Source organism: Thamnophis sirtalis, unplaced genomic scaffold (assembly GCF_051295495.1).
Source record: "Thamnophis sirtalis isolate CommonGarterSnake01/CBP01778 unplaced genomic scaffold, rThaSir2_p1.2 scaffold_8, whole genome shotgun sequence".
NCBI classification, from domain to species: domain Eukaryota; kingdom Metazoa; phylum Chordata; class Lepidosauria; order Squamata; family Natricidae; genus Thamnophis; species Thamnophis sirtalis.
Window position 1 is genome coordinate 69395554 of NW_028261388.1, and position 20699 is coordinate 69416252.

The following is a 20699-nucleotide window of genomic DNA, read 5'->3' on the forward strand; positions in this document are numbered from 1 at the left end:
GTGGAATGGAAGGAGACAAAGAGCGATTCGGTGCATCTGAAGGATGCCATCCTTTTAATATATCTACGAATTGCCCTTCTGACGTCCAATTTATGCCACCATTTCTCTGTAGGGTGGCTGGCTCCTAGACAAAAATTCAGTAAAATGACCTCCTGGGCCCTGTGAAACCAGGAGTTCACTTTAGGAATGAAGGTTGGTTCTAGTTTCAGAATGACCCTGTCCGATCGGATGATACACAGGTCCTCATGCACGGACAGTGCTGCCAGTTCAGAAATCCTCCTGTCCGAGGTAACAGTCATGAGGAAGGCAGCGTTAAAGGTCAAAAGCCTGAGACTTGTTGTTTTCAATGGTAGGAACGGTGCAGAAATGAGGGCCTGTAAGACGATGGAAAGGTCCCATGTGGGGTATTGATGGTTGTCTGAGATTGACTGCTCCCTTTAGGAAACTGTGCACCCTTGGATGTTGCGAAAGGGGGTGCTTGGTGGCACTTGTCAGGATTGTGGACAAAGCCGCCATCTGTCTCCAAACAGTGTTGGGAGAGAGACCTTTGTCTAGTCCGTGTTGTAAGAAGTTGAGAATCTGAGGAATCAAAACCAAAAGAGGGTCGATAAGACCCCTGGAGCACCATGTGCAGAGTGCGGTCCAGGTTGCATTGGAAATGTGGTTAGTAGATGCCCGCCTAGATGCCTGGATGGTCTGGATAACTTGCCCAGAAAAGTTATCCCTTCTCAGGATGTCCCTCTCAAGTGCCAGATGGTTAACTGGAGCCACTGAAGTTCTGGATGAACCAGTACCCCCTGACTGAGAGAGATTCTGTCCTGGAGTATCCTCCAGGGTGGGGACACAGATAGGCTGGTTAAATCCATGAACCATGGGTGTCTGGGCCAGTGAGGAGTGACCAGGAGAACCTCCACTCCCTCCGCAAGTACCTTCCTAATCACCCTTAGGATGAGAGGGAGGGGAGGGAAGGCATACAGGAGACCCCGAGGCCAAGGATTGCAGAGGGCGTCAACTCCTTCTGCTCCTGGTGTCTGGAACCTGGAGAAAATTCTTGGAAGATGAGCATTCTCTGGTCGGGGGAACAGGTCAAGTATCAGTTGGCCGAAACTCTCGGAGAGATGATAGACGAGACCCGGATGCAGGCGCCATTCCAAGTGGTCCATGGTGGCCCTGCTCAATCAGTCTGCTTGGATATTGGCTAGTCCGGAAATATGTTCCGCTCGAATGGAGAGGACGTAGGCCTCTGCCCAAAGACCTAATCTCTCCGCTTCCTGCATCATTGCCCTGGAGTGGGTGCCCTTTTGGCGGTTCACGTGTGCCTTGGTGGCCACGTTATCCATTAGCAGAACATGCTGACTGGTTATCCTCCCCTGGAACCAATGGAGGTCCAGATGTGCTGCCCTGAGTTCCAGCCAGTTGATGTTGTTCTCCAACTCCTCCTGCGACCAACAGGAACCATTGCAATGGCCAGGCATGCAATCTTGCCCACAGTAAGAATGAGATACAGGAAATCATCTTTCCTGACAGAAAGGATCAATGGTACCGACCGCTGTGACCAGATTGAGGTCACTAGTGCCCTTATGCTGGAACACCGATCTTGGGAGAATGATACTGTACAAGATGTTGTGTCTACTACTGCCCCAAAATGGTATCAGATGACTCTTTTCCATGTTCACAGAGGATCTGTGTTTCTGTAATGTCAGAATTGTGATGTGCAGGTCCTGCTGCGCTTGAAGGGAGGACTACAACTGGATGAGGCTGTCATCCAGGTAACATTGCATGCGCAATGGTCGTGATCTGAGGTGCGCTGTGTCTGCTTCCAGTAGTTTGGTGAAGGTCCTGGGCGGCGATGACAGACCAAATTGCAGGGTCCTGTACTAGTAATGGTGCCCTGCGTAACAAAATCTCAGAAAACCTCTGTGGATGGGCGGATGGGGACATGCAGGTAGGCCTCTTTGAAATCTATAGATGTTAGGAGATCTCCCTCCCAAGATGGATTGAAGGGAATGGATTTTAAAGCGTTTGTACGTTACGTGGAAATTGAGCTGTTTGAGATCTAGGATGGCTCTCCACCCTCCCGAGCTCTTGGGACCAGGAAGAGTATCAAGTAAAACCCTAGACATTCCTGACTTGACAGGATCGATTCAATCACCCTGATATCTAATAAGTGTCGGATTTTGGTCTCCATGAGTCTCTTCTTTGCAGAGGCAGCTGATGAAGTGCCGTGGATGAGGGGACACAAATTCCAGAGTGAGGCCCAGCCTCACCGTCTGCAGAACCCATACATCTGTGATGGTGTTTTCCCACTGACTGAGGAAGGCCTGCAAACGACCACCAATGGGAAGGTTGTGTTGGGAGTCACTTGGCTCTATGCAAAGGCCTGTTTCCAGACCTTTGGAAAGGCCTCCTGGAGTAGGGCTATTGCCTGCCTCTGCCCTGGAAGGATCGTCTGTCCTGAGACCTGTCGGTTCCCTGGAAATAACTTTGCTGAAACTGGGTGGCAGGGAATGCAGTCTCAGCTGGACGAAAAGGGCTATCTGTGAGTGTAGGGAGAGGACCTGTAGTCCGCTCGCCAGTAGCTATATGGCAAGACCTTCTTTTTGTCCTTGGTCTCTACTAACACCAGATCAAGGGCCTCCCTGAAAAGATTGTCTCCCTTGAAGGGAGCCTAGGCTAGATGCCATTTTTTGTCCTTATGTCTGCCTGCCAGTGACGTAGCCACAAGAGTCTTTGCATGGTGAAATTAGATGTCAATGCCCTTGATGCGAACTTAGCCGCGTTGACAGTGGCATCCGCAGAATACTCGGTGGCTGCTGCCAGCTTATTTATATCCTGGCGGAGCCTAGTATCCTCAAGGGGAACTCTGGCTAACAGCTGGCAGAGCCAGAGGAGGGATGCCCTATTGAAGAATGATGCCACATTAGCCTGATTAATGTCTTGTAGAAGGAAGTCTCCGTTTTCTTGTCCTCCACCTTCATACCCTCCATCAAATCTGAGGGAATGAGGGCCAAGGATGCTGGAGAGGCCACCGGAGCATCTACCTTGGGCCACTGAAGCAGTTGCTCTAGATTTGGGCCTATTAAGTAGAGCTGTTTGTCACTTCCACTCCATGAACAGCCATTCACTTTGATCCTGTGGCTTCAGTTCCGTGGAATAGTCTGCCACTGCCATATTAGTAACTGAACTGGCCTTATAAAGGAGGGACTTAAAGAGAGCTGGACGGAAAAGGCTGATATATGCGAGTCTATCTGGGGCCATGCCCTTGTCCTCTGAAAGCTTTTGGTCACCAACCTCCTCCTCCTCCCCTGCTAGAGAATGCTCACTGCGTACTGATGGTCTAGGGCAGTGGTTCTCAACCTGTGAGTCGGGACCACCCTTTGGGGGTCGAACGACCCTTTCACAGGGGTCGCCTAAGATAATTGAAAACACATATTTTCGATGGTCTTAGGAACCGAGACACCAATTTTATGGTTGGGGGTCACCACAACATGAGGAACTGTATTAAAGGGTTGCCGCATTGGAAAGGGTGAGAACCACTGGTCTAGGGGAATGAGGTTCCTGCAAGGATATCAGATCTTCCTCCCTCTGGGCCTGCTTGTCTGAGGATAGAACAAGGAAGCTCCTACACTGGTGCAGCCTCAAATCCTTGAACAATGGCCCCAGCAATGTAAGTATCCATTTCCGGGGTCAGGCCAGGAACTTCTGAGGAATGTAGGCCTGCTGCTGTCAGTGTGAACGTTGCTAAGGGTGCGGAATCCCTCGGGAATTCAGGCAACTCCCCACCTGCGAATCTTCATCAAAACAGGCAGCCTGTAACACTGGAAGCTCGGATACTTTATCAGGGAGCCAATTCTGTGCTTCTTCCATGGGCTGAGGGATAGGTTCTGCTTGTCCTGGAAGGAAGGCTCCTCCCTTAAAGCTCTCTGTGCCTTAGCAAATTGTTTTTCCAGCGCCCTTTGGCTTCTGCTGGAGTCCCTGTCAGAAGCAGCATATGTCTTATTGACTGAAGGGCCTCTGGACTTGGCACTCCTTGAGGGCCCCTTGGAGATGATCTGGTCTCCTTAAAACTGCTCTTCCCTGTTGGTCGGAAGAGGGCCCAAGCTGAGGCTTCTTCCCCGCTGTGCGATGTTCCGCCACTTAATTACAGGCCGGACAAGTAATGTACTGCCTCACACGCAACAACTCACCACTTCCTGCAAGGAATGAGTTGTATGACAGGCCCGCAGCTCTGCAGTGCCAGAAAGATGATTTTAGCCTCAATGGAGTGTGACCGAGTTCTCGGACAGTGATCTCTGGGAACTAGGCACCGGTCTGCGCTCTGGTGTTCTTGTGAGAAAGCCCTGGTGCTTCCACATCGGTGAGAAGACCTCTTATTGCACAGTCAAGCTGATGTTAATTCCCAACGTCTGTTCCCTCTGAGCGTCTTATAGATGTGAATCCGGGCATGCTCACTATGGCTTGCCAACGGGCATAAAACTAGTTTTGGTGCGAAACCGGACTCAGCTGTTAATTGCTTTTTATCCCTCCCGCTTTTGGCATTCCCTCTCCCTCAACGAATCTGATGGACTGACAGTGGCTGGGAAGCCATGAGAGTCCTTTTCGGCATGGCAGCCGGTGACCCACCTCGCTTGCTGGAATGTAAAAGGCGATGTGATCAGAGGATCGCAATTAGCCACAAGGAGGCTAAACGCTCTCTGAATTTCTTGTTTCCTTGAAGCCTCTAAAAACGCTGTTTGAAGAATTCAATTTGTCTGCTTAGTTGATTGAAGAGAGAATTTTAGTCACATCTCTTGGGCTCAGACTGAGTTGAGAAACTGAAAGCAATCAAGCCAGGGAGGTGTGGCCCAAGCTCTTCAAACTCAAGTCACTGAGCAGATAGACAGAAATTGAATCCAAGCTTGGATTCTCCAAACAGCGCAAAGGAGGACAGAACTTTTCTGAAAAGTCTTTTGGCCTTGCTTCTACCTTGGGTTTGATTATAATTGTTTAATTTTCATTTATTCTCTTTTTATTAATTTATAAAATTTTAATTTGTAGATGTTTATGTACAGTATATTGCTTCTTGTATATTTTTCTTTTAAATTGCCAAGAGTCCTTAGGATTTGGCAGCCTATACTGTAATAAACAAACAATCCAGTTCTTTTAAATCAAAAGAAAAGAAAAGAAAAGCCACAGACAGAAAATCAAGTGCTTTTGATCAAACATGAACATGAATATTGTACGTGTTTTTAAATTAAAAGTTAAAAGTTAATGAAATATTTGAGCTTTTCCCTCCTGCAATTCTAAAAAAACCTGACAATCCTATTATGATATTCACTTGAAATAAACCTGCACAGAAAAGCAAATAAAACAGAAAAATCATTTTCAGAAACACAAGACTACATATAGGAAGGATCTAGTACCATGTACTGCATTAATGTAGAAGCATGAACTGTTGCAGGTACATAACATGAAAAAATTTCCCCTAACAGATGAATAGATTTCCTCTAATCTGATAGTACAGCTATATCTATCATTATAATAATTATATAGTTACTATTGAACCTACACTGTAATGGTATAATTGGATATAAACAAAGCTTGAGTCATATGAAAGAATTTTTTTTATAGAAGTTCCACAAAAAAAAATACTATACTTTAGAAAGTGCAGACCAACTAATTTTTAGAATCAAAAGTACTGTGATTGCTAGGGATACAGTTCTAAAGAATACTTCAAGGGCATGTTTCCATTTCCAGTGTCACTAGCCAAAATGATAATTCTTCTCTGCAAGAGGATTGTTAACAACTGGAAAAATGTGTATGTGTAAAATATGAAAAACCACACAAAAGAATATAGTTCAGGCAGAGTATGGCTGAATGATTAGTGGAGTGAATGAAAGCACTTTATGCAGCAATATTTTCTTGCAGGTCTCAGATGACCATGATGTATGTATTTTCCAGCAACAGTTCAGCAGATTTTTATCCTCTCCCTTTCCCCCCATTTTGAAAAGTTTAAAACAGGAAATCAGCCTCACAGCACCCTTCCCCATATTAGACAAGCTGGACTAAAACTATCACTACAAACACTAAGGACTGCTTCCTAGGAATATACAAATCATTACTCAACAGCTGAACAGTTCTAGTTTGAGGGACACAGCTTAACACTAATAACACAATGTATAAGTAGAGAATGACAATCAGACTGAAGAGGCAAAGTTAGATACAAATCTAAAAAAAAATTTAAGAAATTTCTAAAACAAGTCAAAATTTTCATCAATTCATGGGTTGATTTACTATTATGTTTCAACTTATTTCCCATGTTCTTTAATAAAATTAAATCACCTTAAATGATATCAGCCAAATAAAAATAGCTAAAGATCAGCATAATACCCATTTCCATATTTCTTTGGCCCAGGATAAGTGATAATTTTCTGCAAACAGTTTCAGTTATAAAAGTGCTTTTTCAGGGGGCAACTGGACCTTTTTTCTTTGAAGACATTTTGCTTCTCATCCAAGATGCTTCTTCAGCTCTGACAGAATAGTCGGGAATGTAAAGATTTATATCCTTGCATACAGCTGGTCATCTGCATTCTTTTAAAGGGTCACTGAAGTACTTGGAGGTTTTATCGAGCACCCTTCGAATGGTTTGGGAGTATGAATGCATTTCCAGAGAAATTGCAGACTACAGGAACCATTAGCACAACTCCGGTAACCCTGAGTACACAGATAAACCTCCAAATGCTTCAATGACCCTCTAAAAGAATGCAGGTAACCAGCTGTCTTCAAGATATAAATCCTTCCATTCCTCATCATCCAATCAGAGCTGAAGAAGCTTCTTGGATGAGAAGCAAAACTTCTTCAAAGAAAAAAAGCAAGCCCAGTTGCCTCCTAAAAAAGCATCTTTGGGACAAACATGACCTGGATGACTGAGAATCTCTACAGCATTTCAGTTACATTGCACAGACTAAAAACTTTTTTTCATATGGAAACTTAGCAACTTACCTACAGGACTTGTTGAAACTCTCTGAGGAGGTCGGAACCCTGGAGCCTTAGAGTTATCAGGATGTACATTTTCCATGTGCCCCATTACAGAGTTACTTAAGAAAGTAGACTGGACAGTGAAAGATTGATCTGCTGCTGCTCGTGTGGACATTGGGCAATCTCCCCATCCTTGGTTAGCTGGCATCTGGTTACTATCAAAAAGACTACTAAAATGATTAAAGAGTGTTGCTGGCCCAAAGGTAGGAGGCAAAGGCTTGTTTGATGGATTAATATGCATCTGAGAACCATTCATAATGTTCATGGGTGATGATAAGTGAACTGTAGTAGATGGACCTTGAGATGGTGTTAAAGGTACGGCATTGGTAACAAAAACAGACTGGGTTTCTTGATGGAGATTTGCATTTGGTACCATTGAATAAAAAGAACCTCTAGGCTGCATTCTGTGAGAAACTCTTGGTGCTGGTACAGCTAATTGAGGTAAGTTACCATTGTCCTGATTTTCCGAAGCAATCGATCTAGGCGATGATAAAGTTAATGGAGTGGATTCTGAACTTGAAGAAAAAGGCATAGTTATAGGAGGACTTAATTCAGGCATATTAGCTGGCAGTGTTTCATTTGGGACATTATCTGGAGGTGCAGGACTGCTGGATGTGCATGACTCTAGGATTCCTGGGCTGCTGCAAGATGTGATACTGCTACTAGTAGCAACCGATGATGACACACATGCAATGCCAACAGGTTGTTCTGGCGCTGATGCCTTTTCTTTGGGTACTGAAACAGGAGGAGTAGCATCTGTTTTAAGTGCAGATTGCTGTGCCTGTGGAACATTAGAGAGTAGAAATGTAGTGGGAACATTCCCAGTATTTTCATGTGCAGGAGGAGTTGAAGGCAGTGTGCTACATGTTGTTGTCACAGTTGAGATTGCTGTCGTCATGGTACTTGTTTTAGGAATGCAAGCAAACAGCTGCTTCCTGACTGATGATGGAGTCCGATTATTTGTCACACAAAGTGGCTGAGAGGATGGAACTGCTGAAGAGACACTGCCAGGACTGCTAGAAGCTAAACCTGTAGGTTCCGACTGTAAAATACTACCATTCTGGATACCTATGCGATTTGAATTATTATGTTTTGGAGAGCTATTTGTGCTGCCTGGGTTAACTGGTCTCACTGGGAATGGTCCCCAAGTATTTGGAGAGGTTGAAAATGTTCCTCCAAACTGGGCCATAGGTAAACGAGGGTGTCGAATTTGTTGCATAGTTTGAGCAGCCAATAAAGCAAAGTGAGGATGGGAATAAGCTAATGGTAAAGAGACTGGAAAAGAAGAGCGCACATTTGCTGGGACATTTTTGCTTAATTTGTTAGCAGACTGGAAAGTAGATAGTGTTGATGACTGAGACGTGACAAGAGATGAAGCTCCAATAGAAAATGAGTTTTTGTTTGAAGCTGAAGCAGTACTGATGCCAGATGAAAAATTGGTATGGATTGATTTAGTGCTGGAAACAGGTGTTCTTATATGAGTTTTAGGAATTAAATCTTCCAGTTCCTTAGCAGGATCTTGAATAAGGGCATTAATAAGTTGTACTGCATATCTTGTTGATTCTGTTCCACCCCTGAAACAGAAAAAGTTATGTCATTTGTAAAACACAATTCTTGTTCAGTGCAATTTAATCCAACTGAAAATCAAAGCAAAATCTTATGGACTCTACCTTATGGTGATCATTCTTTCTCCATTTTTATCTTTTTGCTTGTCCACATCAATGTGAGCACCAGTAACATCCTGAATTGCTGTGATATTGCACCCACCTCTTCCCATTATTCGAGACACAACCGATGCTGGAACAGACAGCTTTTTTGACCTAAACATTAAAAGTTGCCATTATAATTGTTGTCAGGCTTATTATTAACAAATTCTGCACTATAGATAATTGCAGAATGGGGGAGGGGGGTAAACAATGTTGAACTTTTCAATCTATTAAACCTAAAGAGCCAATCTCAAAGCACTGCTCTTTTAACTTAATTACTATCAAAGGTGTTTCTAGATTTTGAAGTGAATCTTCAGTTAATGTGATTTTCTTTTAATGATTACTATTAAAGTTAATTTAAATAACTGAATTTTCGAAGATCATCTTACTTCTCTTCTTTATTCTCAGCCAGGATCTTTACAGTTAACGATAAAACTCCATAATCACTGTAAGTTTAAACCAAAACTCGTGGTATGTACTATTAATTTGAAAGCTGTACAGCTGTGAAATATCTACATACAGTGACTGCATTTCTATATGTTTATATGGGATAAGAACAATGATCAAGAGACTGGAAACCAGAAGCTGCAAAAATACAAATAAAGAGGAATTTTATAGCATTCTTCAAGCAAGAGAATACCACAGCTTGATCCTTAATGCCCGTAAGGTCAAAAAATATTTCAAAATTATAAAATTATAAGCAAATCTTGACTGAATGCTAGGTGAGCCTTTTAATAATAAGAGTGGATCCAACATGGAACCAATTATCTAAAGAGATAATGGGTTCCTGGTTGTTAGATGTGTTCAGGATTAACATGGAAGGGGCAGGGTAGATTCTTGTCTGAGATGATTTAGTCTATATTATATTAATGTTGGTTAGACTTCATAGCCTAAACCAGGGGTTCTCAAACTTTTTGAACAGGGGGCCGATTCATGGTCCCTCACACTGTTGGAGGGGGGGGGGGTGGACCGGCTGGGTGGTCATGGTTAGGTGGACTGGGTAGGTGTGGCCAATTTAGCAGTCCATTTTGCCTTTGTCCTTGCTGTACTTGCTCAAGCCAAGGAATCTATTTACTTAAGAGTGCCGTGCCCTGCCCACCAAGGGAAAAAGAGTGCAAACTTTCTTGCCACTTGCCTAACTTCATTAAAACAGCAGCTTCAGGCTCCTTAATACAGGCCATTAAAAAAAGAATAAAACAAACAAGATTTCCTTCAAAATAACTCCTGATCATATGTTTCAGATGACCACACAATAAACCAGACTGAGAACTGCACCAATTAAGACTGCAACTAAAACCCCCAAGATGGGCTTTGAGAGACACTGGAAGCAGGCAGAAGAAGGCAAGAATCAACATGCACACCCACCCACCCACCCTCCAATGGTGAATTAAGGAGGGATAAATGGTCCCTCAGACTGTTGGGGGCCAGACTATAGTTTGAAAAAAAACATGAACAAATTTCTATGAACACTGCACATATCTTCATTTGTAGTGCAAAAAAACATGAAATAATACAATATTTAAAATGAAGAACAATTTAACCAACATAAATATACTACTAATTCAATGGGAAGTGTGGGCCTGCTTATTTGGGATTACAGGGCTAAAAGTTTTTTAAGCCCGGAGGAGAATTCACAAACTGATTTGCTTTTTGCCACACTTGTGCATGTGTATACACACACATGAATATCTACCAAAATTGTTCAGCAACCAATTTGGTGGATGTACTTTATATATGGGAAGAATCAAAGCAGTGGGTGAATTCTCCTTCAGGCATTATACTGCAGTTGCATTTTAATTAATGTTAGCCAACTTCAGCTGATTTTGAAAAAGCTAGGAGACGTGGAGACATGTTCCCCACCCATCCACTTTTAAAGCGCTACTTTAAAAGCAGCCCCTTCCCTAATCACCCACTGGCCCTGGATCACACAGCTGTGAAAAACATCTGAAAGGCTGTTTTTAAAGCACTTTTAAAGACTTTTTAACACACTACTTTACAAGCTGACAGCTGCTTTTCATCCCACCACTCCATGGGCCAGATATTTTGCATTGGCGGCCCGCATTCGGCCCGCGGGCCATAGTTTAAGGATGCCTGACCTAAACCTTGTAATTCAAGAATTCTAAGAGATTTTCAAACACTAATTTTGCCTCTGCATTCCAGATCAAAAATTTTCTTATTCTCTGAAGTTTCTTACAGGTATCAAAGTTTATTACCAAACTGGAAACACAAATTTTGAAACTGCAAATTATTTTAGACATATCTCAAGGGAACTATTTGCACAATTACAATGCTATAAACCATTCTGATTGTATTTTTTGGAGCGTAAGACACACCTTTCCCCCCAAAAAAGAGGGTGAAAATCTGAGTGCGTCTTATACATTGAATACAGCATTTTTGGCCTCCTGAAACCCCGCCCCATTTGCAAAAATGGATGTGAAGAGGATTTGGGAGGTCTGCAAAGTGCTCCTGGGTGCTGAAAAGGGCAAAAATGAGCGTAAATGGGCCATTTTTTGCTTGTTTTTGCCCCTCCCCCAGCCCTCAGAAGCACTTAAGACTTCGAAAAATACAGTACCTATGTAATTATTGATCACATTGCCAGCAGCAGGAAGACTTATATTTTACTTTCAAAACTAAAAAGTATTCATATTACTTTTATTCACTTATTGAAATGATATTTTGCTCTAATCATTTACTCATTTCAATTAAAAATATATATTAAAAGTTTCCATCAGTTATAAGTTAAAATTCTCAACTATTCCTCATATAGATTCCAAATTCTTACTCTCCTTAACTTTCATATAGTGATATGAAAATATGATAACAGTCTCTTCATGTTCCTCACTGCAATAATTGCTAGGGTTCTAAACAGCATCAATATTTCAATCATATCTTTGCTTTTTATTTATTCTTAACTCTCTTTTCAGTCCAATCCACAATCTTAAATTGAGTGCACCCCGTATACCTTTTTGCTCCTGAACAGCAGCGTCCTCCCCTTTGCAACTGAAATTGTTCAACTGGAGTAGACTGTAGAGTGTTGCTAGGGGATGTCTCTTTCAAAACTCTGCCCACTTGCCTATCAAGTAATAAAAAAGCAGTTTCATAGGCAACAAAGAAATAAGATACAGATTTTAATCCCAAAACCCAAATACAGGCATGAGAGCCAGTTGGATGACTTTGGGCCAGTCACTATCTCTCTGCCTAATGAACCTCACAGGGCTGTTGATGTGAGGAAAGCAGAAGGCAGGAAACCAGACCCAAAATGGCCCAGATAACCCACTTCTTTCAGAATTCTTCTCAGCAATCTTAATTAGAAAGGTAAGGCTGCAGACAGAGCAAAAGTTACCTAATATGGTCAAGTGCAGCAATGACTTCCTTCAGAACTGGTGAGATCATTCCTTATTGCAAAGAATCCATTGCTTCTAGGATGCAATTGCATTGTACCTTATAGGAATATCTGGCTAGCCAGAAGCAACACTGGTCCAATATAGAAGTGAGTGAGTTTACAATTCTAAGTATATATTTTAAGCTTACTCCCTAGCAGGAGAAACTGAACTAATATGCAACCAACATGAAATGACACATTCGCATATGACTTGCATTTCATGAAGCTGAAAACATACCTTCTTACTACTTCTTTCCATCCTTCTTCTCTCTTTTGGCCTCTTTTTGGACTAGTCAGATTCAGTTTTATATTTGGAGATGTCAGAGGCAAGGATACCGATTTATAATTTGTTGCTAAACTTGAATTAGCTTCTCCTTCAACTCTAAACATAAAGATAATGTAATAATGAACTACTTGTAATTAAACACTGGAAAACATCTAGTTACATGTAATAGAATTGTTTACTTTTACCTTTCCTTCTCCAAATGATCATTTGTATAATTGTAGATAGAGATTACCTCTCTGGTTAAGAGCACCATTGTATAGATAGTCCTCAACTTACAAAAGTTCATTTAGTGACCATTCAAAGTTACAACAGCATTGAAAAAAGTGACTTCATACTTACAACTGTTGCAGCACCCCCAGTCACATGATCACAATTTAGACGCTTTGCAACTGATTCATATTTATGACAGTTGCAATGTCCCAGGGACCTGTCATCATCTTTTGCGACTTTCTGACAAACAAAGTCAATACGGATGCCAGATTCACTTAACAACTGTGTAACTAACTTAACAACTGCAATTATTCACTTAACTGTGGTAAGAAAGGTCATAAAATGGAGCAAAACTGACATTAACAAATGTCTCACTTAGCAACAGAGATTTGGGGATCAACTGCGGTCCTAAATTGAGATCTACTTGTACAATATTTGAAAGCTGAGATTTTTCTACCACCATAGGACATGCAGGAAAGGTATGCCTCTTTCTACCTACTATGTAGTTACTAACTGACACAGCTGCCTTAATGCATTATATCAATCATCAAAGAACCTGTGATGAAATAGGATGGAGGACTGTAATGTTTGCCCAAATGACTGTTTTAAAAAGGTTTTAATTAAATGACCTCTTTTTTTCTGTTCTGCCTATAAATGACATTTATGGTTGCCTAGAAAGTTTATCTGGTGTAGGCAGAACAGGTCCATGCTTTAAAAAAGAAAAAAGATATTACAAAGTAACAAAAGATATTACAAGTAACAAACCGAGAATGACCTGAATAATTCTTTTATATTGGATTTGCAAAAGAGGTTTATTAGAGTTGTTTTGAATTTTTTTTAAGACATCAAAAAGATAAACAATTTTAAAAATTGGGGACTAGAGAAATTAAAGATTTTAATTAAAAGAGAAAAAATAAATTTAATTAATTGCTACAGAATGATGCAAAATATTGTAACATTGGAAATATTGAAGGATACTTTTGAAAAAACGGAATCAGAAGTTAATAATAGCAGCAATGTTTGCTTTTATGGACAGACTGTGTCCAAAATATGTTTTGGAAGAAATGTCAGAATAGGAACAAATTTTATCTGACAAGCAGAAGTGTTGACACTGAAAGTGGATCTAAAATGACAAGTTACAAGAATGCTATGGATATAGCATTCCATTGGATATACAAAAGAAATTGGTTGATGCTTTAAAAAAGAAAAATATATTACAAGTAACAAACCAAGAGAATGACCTGAATAATTGTTTATACTGGATTTGCAAAAGAGGTTTATTAAAGCTTAGATGATTCTTGTGAGAAGGAGTAAAAAAATAAATCAAGTTCTATGACATTATTTGAATAGACTAAGTATTGTTACAGATTGTCTGATACATTGTTATTTCTGGAGATTGTTAGTGGACTTTTACTGACATTTCAGGACTGAAATGATGAGACACAGGTGTGATGAAACTTGGAAGACAGTCAGTCCTTCCCTCCCTCCTACCCATTTTCCTTTTCCTTTTTAATCTTTTCTCTTTTCATTTACAATAGTTTTTACTATTGTACCGTATTTTTTGGAGAATAAGATACAGCAAGGTTTTGTAGAGGAAAATAAACGTTTTTGCACTCTGCAAACCTCCCAAAAACGGCCTGTTTTTTTGTGAAAACGGGCCCGCTTTCCCCCCAAATAAAGGTATGGATAGACTTTAGGGAGCTTGCAGAGTGCTCCTGAAGGGAACAAAAAACAGCCCGTTTTTTGAAAAAAAAAGAAAAAAGGACATGGATAGCCTTTAGGAAGTTTATAGAGTGCTCCCAGGGGATGGGTAAAATTGAGCAAAAAACGACCCATTTTTTGCTCATTTCTGCCCTCCCCAGCCCCCAGGAGCTCTCTAAAAGCTTCCTAGAAGCTCTGCACGACCATTTTGGTGGAGGGGGCTGTTGTCATATAACTTCTTGTGTAGGTGTGGCGTCACCCATGGCCCAGTGCATAACAGGGCATGCGCAGCCACGCTGAACCACACAGGAAAAAACAAACTCCTAAAAGACCTAACATCCTGATAGTTCACTCTAGATGTGCCTTACCCAACGACGCCCAGGATTTGACCATATATAGACAGAACTTCCCTGAGCAGTAGATTAGCAATTGTAGTTTGACAGGCTGTCTTAAATCACATGCTGATTGCTCCTCCTGCCTTTGTCCTATCTCAATAAAAGGGGCTCCCAGACCCCAATCTGGGTAGCCTCATCCCGAGAAAGCTCATGTCCGTGTCTTTTCTCAACATTGGCCTCATGGGTGAACCACGGGTACATCACAGGGGGCAGGGATTCGGGAGGCAAAAATGCTGTATTTAGTGTATAAGACGCACCCAAATTTTCAGCCTCTTTTTTGAGGGAAAAAGATGTGTCTTATACTCCGAAAAATACGTATGCTAATTATAATCTGCATTTTTTTAAAGCACCGTGGTTCCCAAACTATATTGCAGCATCCCAGAGCAGTATAGTGAACTCATGGTGGTGCCCCAGGATATTTAAAATTTCAAGAGAAACCCAGCAATACAGGTAGTCCTCAACTTATTATCATAATTGAGCACAAAATGTTTGTTGCTAAGCGAGACAGTTGTTGTGAGTTTTGCTCCATTTTCTTGCCACAGATGTTAAGTGAATCACTGCAGTTAAGTTAGTAGCATGGTTAAAAGAATCTGGTTTCCCCATGGACTTTGCTTGTCAGAAGGTTGCAAAAGATAATCACATGACCTTGGAACACACTAATCATCATAAATGAGTCAGTTGCCAAGCATCTGAATTTTGATCACATGACCATGGGGATGCTACAATGGCCATAAATGTGAAAAATGGTCATTATTCACTTTTTCAATGCCATTGTAACTTCAAACAGTCACTTAACGAACTGTTGTAAGTCCAGGATTATCATTTATTGGACATTACACAAAACTGCAGAGTGTGGTGAGACATTAAGGGTACCATTAATGAAGAATGTTTGGGAATCTATCTTAGCATAATGCAGTAAAGATTAAATTTAATGCTTACTAGGCCAAATCCAACAAAAGTGTACACTGTCTTATATTAGAAGAATAACAATGTTTTTCTTAATTGGTTCCTCAAATAAAAAGATTCATTTGAAACGGAACAACACAAAATATAAGAAAAAGAGACAGCAAGAACTAAGTCAGTCCAAAACTTGACTGAATAACAACAACAACTACTACTACTACTACTACTATTTTCTTATTCATTAAACATGAAACTCAGTCAAATGAACATTTAAAAATGTGTCACAAATACCACTGATTGGTTCTAATGGTTGATACAGGTTATTGCCAGAGTCCTAGGTATCAACCAAGTATCTTCTTAAAATATATGATATTTCTGGTAGTGCAGTTTTTTGCAGTTCAGCTGTTGTTATTGCAGGAAGCTGAAATTTCTTTATGTATTTTGTAAAATTCTTGGACATGGTACCAAGTGCCCCGATAACAATGAGTATCACTGTATGATGATGATGATGATGGTTAATCTCCGGTGAGATTCACAGCCTTTGGGGCTGGTTGGTAGCTCAACAGCTCGAGTCTTAACCAAGGACCATAAACTATAAAAATGTTAACAAAACACTAGCATCGGCCTTAGTAATTGCAACACGTATGCCACTAGGTATGCATCAGTTAATCTGTTTTCATAGTCATTGTAAGCATGCAAGAAAATTCACAATCCTCATCCAAACAGCACCAAATTGCAAAAAGCTTATGCTTTTCACTTAAAAACTTTAAATATAACAATATTTGCATAGCAGTTAGCATAAAATATCATAAAACCAATGGCCTATCCAAAAAATGTCATAAACTGTAAACCGTAAAGCATGCTGGACTTTTTCACATAGCTGTATACTCTTTCTTTTCTTCAAGTCAACAATAGATACACTTGGCACATTTTGTCTTAGTCAACAAGAGTTTCTGTGTTGTTTATAATCAAAAAGAATTGGCAAAGTGAAATTCCATAATCAACATTTTGGGATCTATAATGTTTTAACCATTTCACTTCTAGCGCTCAAAACATTAGTCAATTTACAGCATTAAGGAAGTTGACAAAATAAGATTCATAACTTACCTGGTTTGTACTTTGGAAACTGAGGAATTAGTCTTATCTTCCTGAGAAGGGAGCAGTACAGAGGCATATCGCTTATCACCTGAAGAATGTGTGTCCATAGTGAAGTTCAGTTCCTGGCTTTTACCACCACTGCTGCTTTCACTATTGCAATCTGTGCTGTCTAAGTTGTCAGAATCACTATTCCCACCAGCACTACCACCTCTTGGCTCACCATTAATCTTGTTTTTATCTGCTTTTTGCTGTGCTAGAGTTATATGCTGATCTGGCAAAATTATCTGCACATTTTGAGGAGTGTCCTTCGTTTTATTCTTCTTATTTTTTCTATTTGTGCTTGGAGTTGTTATCACATTGGCTCTCTTCTTACCAAAAGCATTTGTAAAAGTAGCTGAAGTTGCAGATATTCCAATGGTAGTTGTGGTAGTTGCACTTGGAGGCTCTAAAGGAATTTCTGAATCAACTAAAACAAACACATTATAAAAGTTTAGACATTTTGACTTTTAGAAATATAATACAGACTGCATTGTTTTGTAATCAGTGTCCAAAGTGGAATATTTTTCTCTAACTTAAACCAGATTCTAAAGATCCTGGTACTTGATCCTGAAATAGCTAAACCAGATTGAACTTGGTTAATAACTGGATGGAGACCACAAAAATATAGATGGTAATTTAGGCTGCTGATTTGAAAAAATACCTCAAAATATGGCATTGGCAAATCACTTCTAAATTGGTGGGAAGAAAACTATATGGATATATCCATGGGAATTTAGTGGATTTGGGGGGGGATCTTCACTTTTTAATATGACCTTGAATGGAAAATGACAGATAAAGGTCATTTTTCTGAAAACGTGTTACCTAAGAAAGTGCTTCTTAGTTTTATATTTATCAGAAGACCAATATAAGAATAAGGCACTGAAAACAAAGTGAAAGTTTACAATATAAAACTGACAATTAAAAATGCATTATATTACTGGAAGTGTGAAATAAATAATTAAGCTAAAAAATTTAGAGCAAAAGATACAACTCATAACGGGGAGGGGGAAAAAGCATTATTTGGGTTTATTTTTTAAATTTAGTCCAAAATGGGAAACTTTACTCATACTATATAAAGATATGCTAGGATGGTTTCCAGCCACTATGGTCACATAAAATTTTTATCAGGTTGGGAGTATCTTGAGGAAGCAGTATCACACAAATTGGGAAATATTTAACATAGCAAAACATCTGTCTGAAAGACCTGGATAAATTGTTACATAAGACATATGAGAAATACACTGTATAATAGTTTAGCAAGCGATATGATGCAAAAGGTATGCTTTCCTATTCTAATGACTTGCCATTTACATTTAAGGAGTATAGGTACATTTAATACATAATTTAAACCAAGGGCTAAATGTTTGGTTTGCAAAAAATGGAAATATGTTTGCAATTGCAGTCCGTTAATATTAGAATGCCATTTATGATTTAAAGACAGTATGAATTGTGTCCCTCACCATCATCATCATTTTCCTCTTCCTCTTCATCTTCTTGAAGCTCTAGTGGTTCCTTTGGTTTGTGTTCCTCATCTTCCTCTTGTTTTCTTTTCTGTTCTTCTTTTTTCTTCTTTCTCTTTTCTTTTCTCTTCTCTCTTTTTGCAGCAAGAGCCTGCTTTCTACTCTCTTCCCTTGACTATAAAAAACATTGACAATGTATAGTATATACTGATACTAAGAATTGTTTCTTAATATTTTCAACATAAAGCAAACACAAATAGGCAAAGTGTGTGGGATTATTCCCATTTATTTCCCTTTGTTCAACAAACCATACGGCAGGTAAAGTTAGCCTCTCAAGTATTGGTTACAGATTATGTATTTGTTTAAGTATATTCCCCTCTATCCCCACAAATTTCCACTTCCAGTTTTTCTCACAAAAATAAACGTCGGTAATCTTTTGAGCTTAGAGATAGCAACTGACCTAGAAACAATTGGTAAATATTCATTGCTAAGAGTGGATTTATATCTTCCTAACTGTATCTTAAGTTAGACATTCTTAGATCTTTTCTATGACTTCCCCTTCAATAATCAAACAGTTTTATTCGAGTTAAGGCTGGGATATAAACAAATAAAAAACTGGAAATAATACATCCAGTTTTTCATCATAAAGAAAGATTTATATTTTCCCATGTTGTTCCTGGAATTTTGGGAGTGAAAAGTCCACACATTTATAATTGCTGAGTTGAGAAACACTATTTTTATTTCATATTTTCCCCTTAACACAGCAACTATAGAAAATTCTGATTTTGTTACTGGCTTGTTTGGGCTGTTCAGGAGAAAATTCTGTTAGCCTCCATATGCTAACTTGGAGCCTATAATGGCTAACAAGGCTGTCAGGATTCTGAGGTAGAATGAATGCTTGCATGCAATCAGAAATTCAAGTTGATGTGTGTACAAGCCATCAAACTGTGCCCCAGGATTTACTTGGGACTTATTAATATATGTTTATGAATTGATTCAGATTTACATTCTAATGAAGCCTATTTAATCAGCTTTTCTGAGACAGTCAAAAGTTTTAAGTTAATTTTTTCAATTACACACCTTCTTTTTTAGTAACAAAAAAAATTACAGCTTAAATTTTTGATTGCTGGACATTCATAAAAGTCCATCAAGGTACTGATAATATATGCTGTCTTAGTTCTAACATTTCTTCATGTCCGGGTTGGGAACGTATTTAATAATACTTTCACAATAAATGCCATGTACTCTACTGTTAAGTTTATTCTTTTGTTCTTTTTCCTTGTTTTTATTCTATTGTATAACATGTCTAGAGTCATTTTGTGATCAAGGTGGCATGTAAATTAATAAGATATATGAATAAAATGTTAACCATCTAACAATTTTCTTTGTTAGGAATCATTTTAAGATACATTGTTGCTATTAGTGCAGAATGTAACTTTTATTGAATAAATCATAAAAGAAAAAGAATACATTATTCAGTCTCAGATTTTCTATTGCCTCTATGGTATCAAAATATAATGGCTTTTCACTATTCAGGTAAATGACCACAATTCGTTAAGCAAAGCACACATTTAAGCAAAATGTCATGTGACTGCTTTGTTCAACAAACATGATATTGATTGCAGTTATTAAGCAATCTTGGGGTTGTTAACTGGAGTTCATAGTAAGTACGCTCAGCATAGGCCTTACATTCTCTCTCTCCACCTACCATATTTTTCAGAGTATAAGACATACCTTTTCCCCTCAAAAAAGAGGCTGAAAATCTGGGTGCGTCTTATACACTGAATACAGCAATTTTTGCCTCCTGAAACCCCGCCCCAGAGCCTTTAGGAGGCTTATAGAGTGCTCCTGGAGGGCAGAAATGAGCGGAAAAACAGGCCATTTTTTGCCCCCCCAGCAGCACTCTATAAGCCTCCTAAAGGCTATGCATGCCCTTTTTTGATGAAAAATGGCCCGGTTTTGGAAGGTCTACAGAGTGCAAAAACGTTTTGTTTTAAATTTGCCTCTTCAAAATCTTGGTGCATCTTATAGTCTGAAAAATACGGTAGGAGCTAAAAATCTGCTCTGCTGAAATTCAAACCAGATTTGCAGCCCACGAGGGGAAAGACACTTGCACATGGCCTGCACAGGACCTTCCTTTCTTCCCTGATGCACCCCACATGGCTTACCTCCCTTTTCACTGATAAAAATCCTCCCTGCCAAAACCCAGCAGGATTTTCAGCTCCTGAATAGGAACGCTGAAATGGCCTGCATAAGGCCCATAGAGCATCCTCCATCTATCCTGAGGCTGCCTGTGCTCACTTTACTGCGCTGCCTTATCTGCTCAGTAAGTGAAAATCCTATTGCATTTTGGCTCCCTCAAATCGCTGCGGGCTGGCTGAAAGAACTGCCTGCTGAAGAATTTCACCTCTGTGCAAACAAGCATGAAGTTGAAATCCTTCAATAATGAGTTCTTTAAGTCAGCCCCAGAGACAAGAGGGAGTCCTCTTAGCAGCCAGCAGC

General features: G+C 39.9%; 1 protein-coding gene across 7 annotated transcripts in view; it reads right to left on the minus strand.

The window, feature by feature from the left end:
* Positions 1–20699, minus strand: part of ANKHD1 (ankyrin repeat and KH domain containing 1) — a 122382-nt gene that overhangs the window by 14037 nt on the left and 87646 nt on the right. For all 7 annotated transcript variants that reach the window (XM_087721855.1, XM_087721854.1, XM_087721852.1 and 4 more), the window contains 6 exons: positions 18198–18372; positions 16708–17164; positions 12344–12487; positions 11686–11796; positions 8688–8837; positions 6982–8591 (listed from right to left, as the gene is read on the minus strand). In XM_087721855.1, coding sequence (XP_087577981.1) covers positions 6982–8591; positions 8688–8837; positions 11686–11796; positions 12344–12487; positions 16708–17164; positions 18198–18372 — 2647 coding nt within the window. The remainder of the gene's footprint in view (positions 1–6981; positions 8592–8687; positions 8838–11685; positions 11797–12343; positions 12488–16707; positions 17165–18197; positions 18373–20699) is intronic.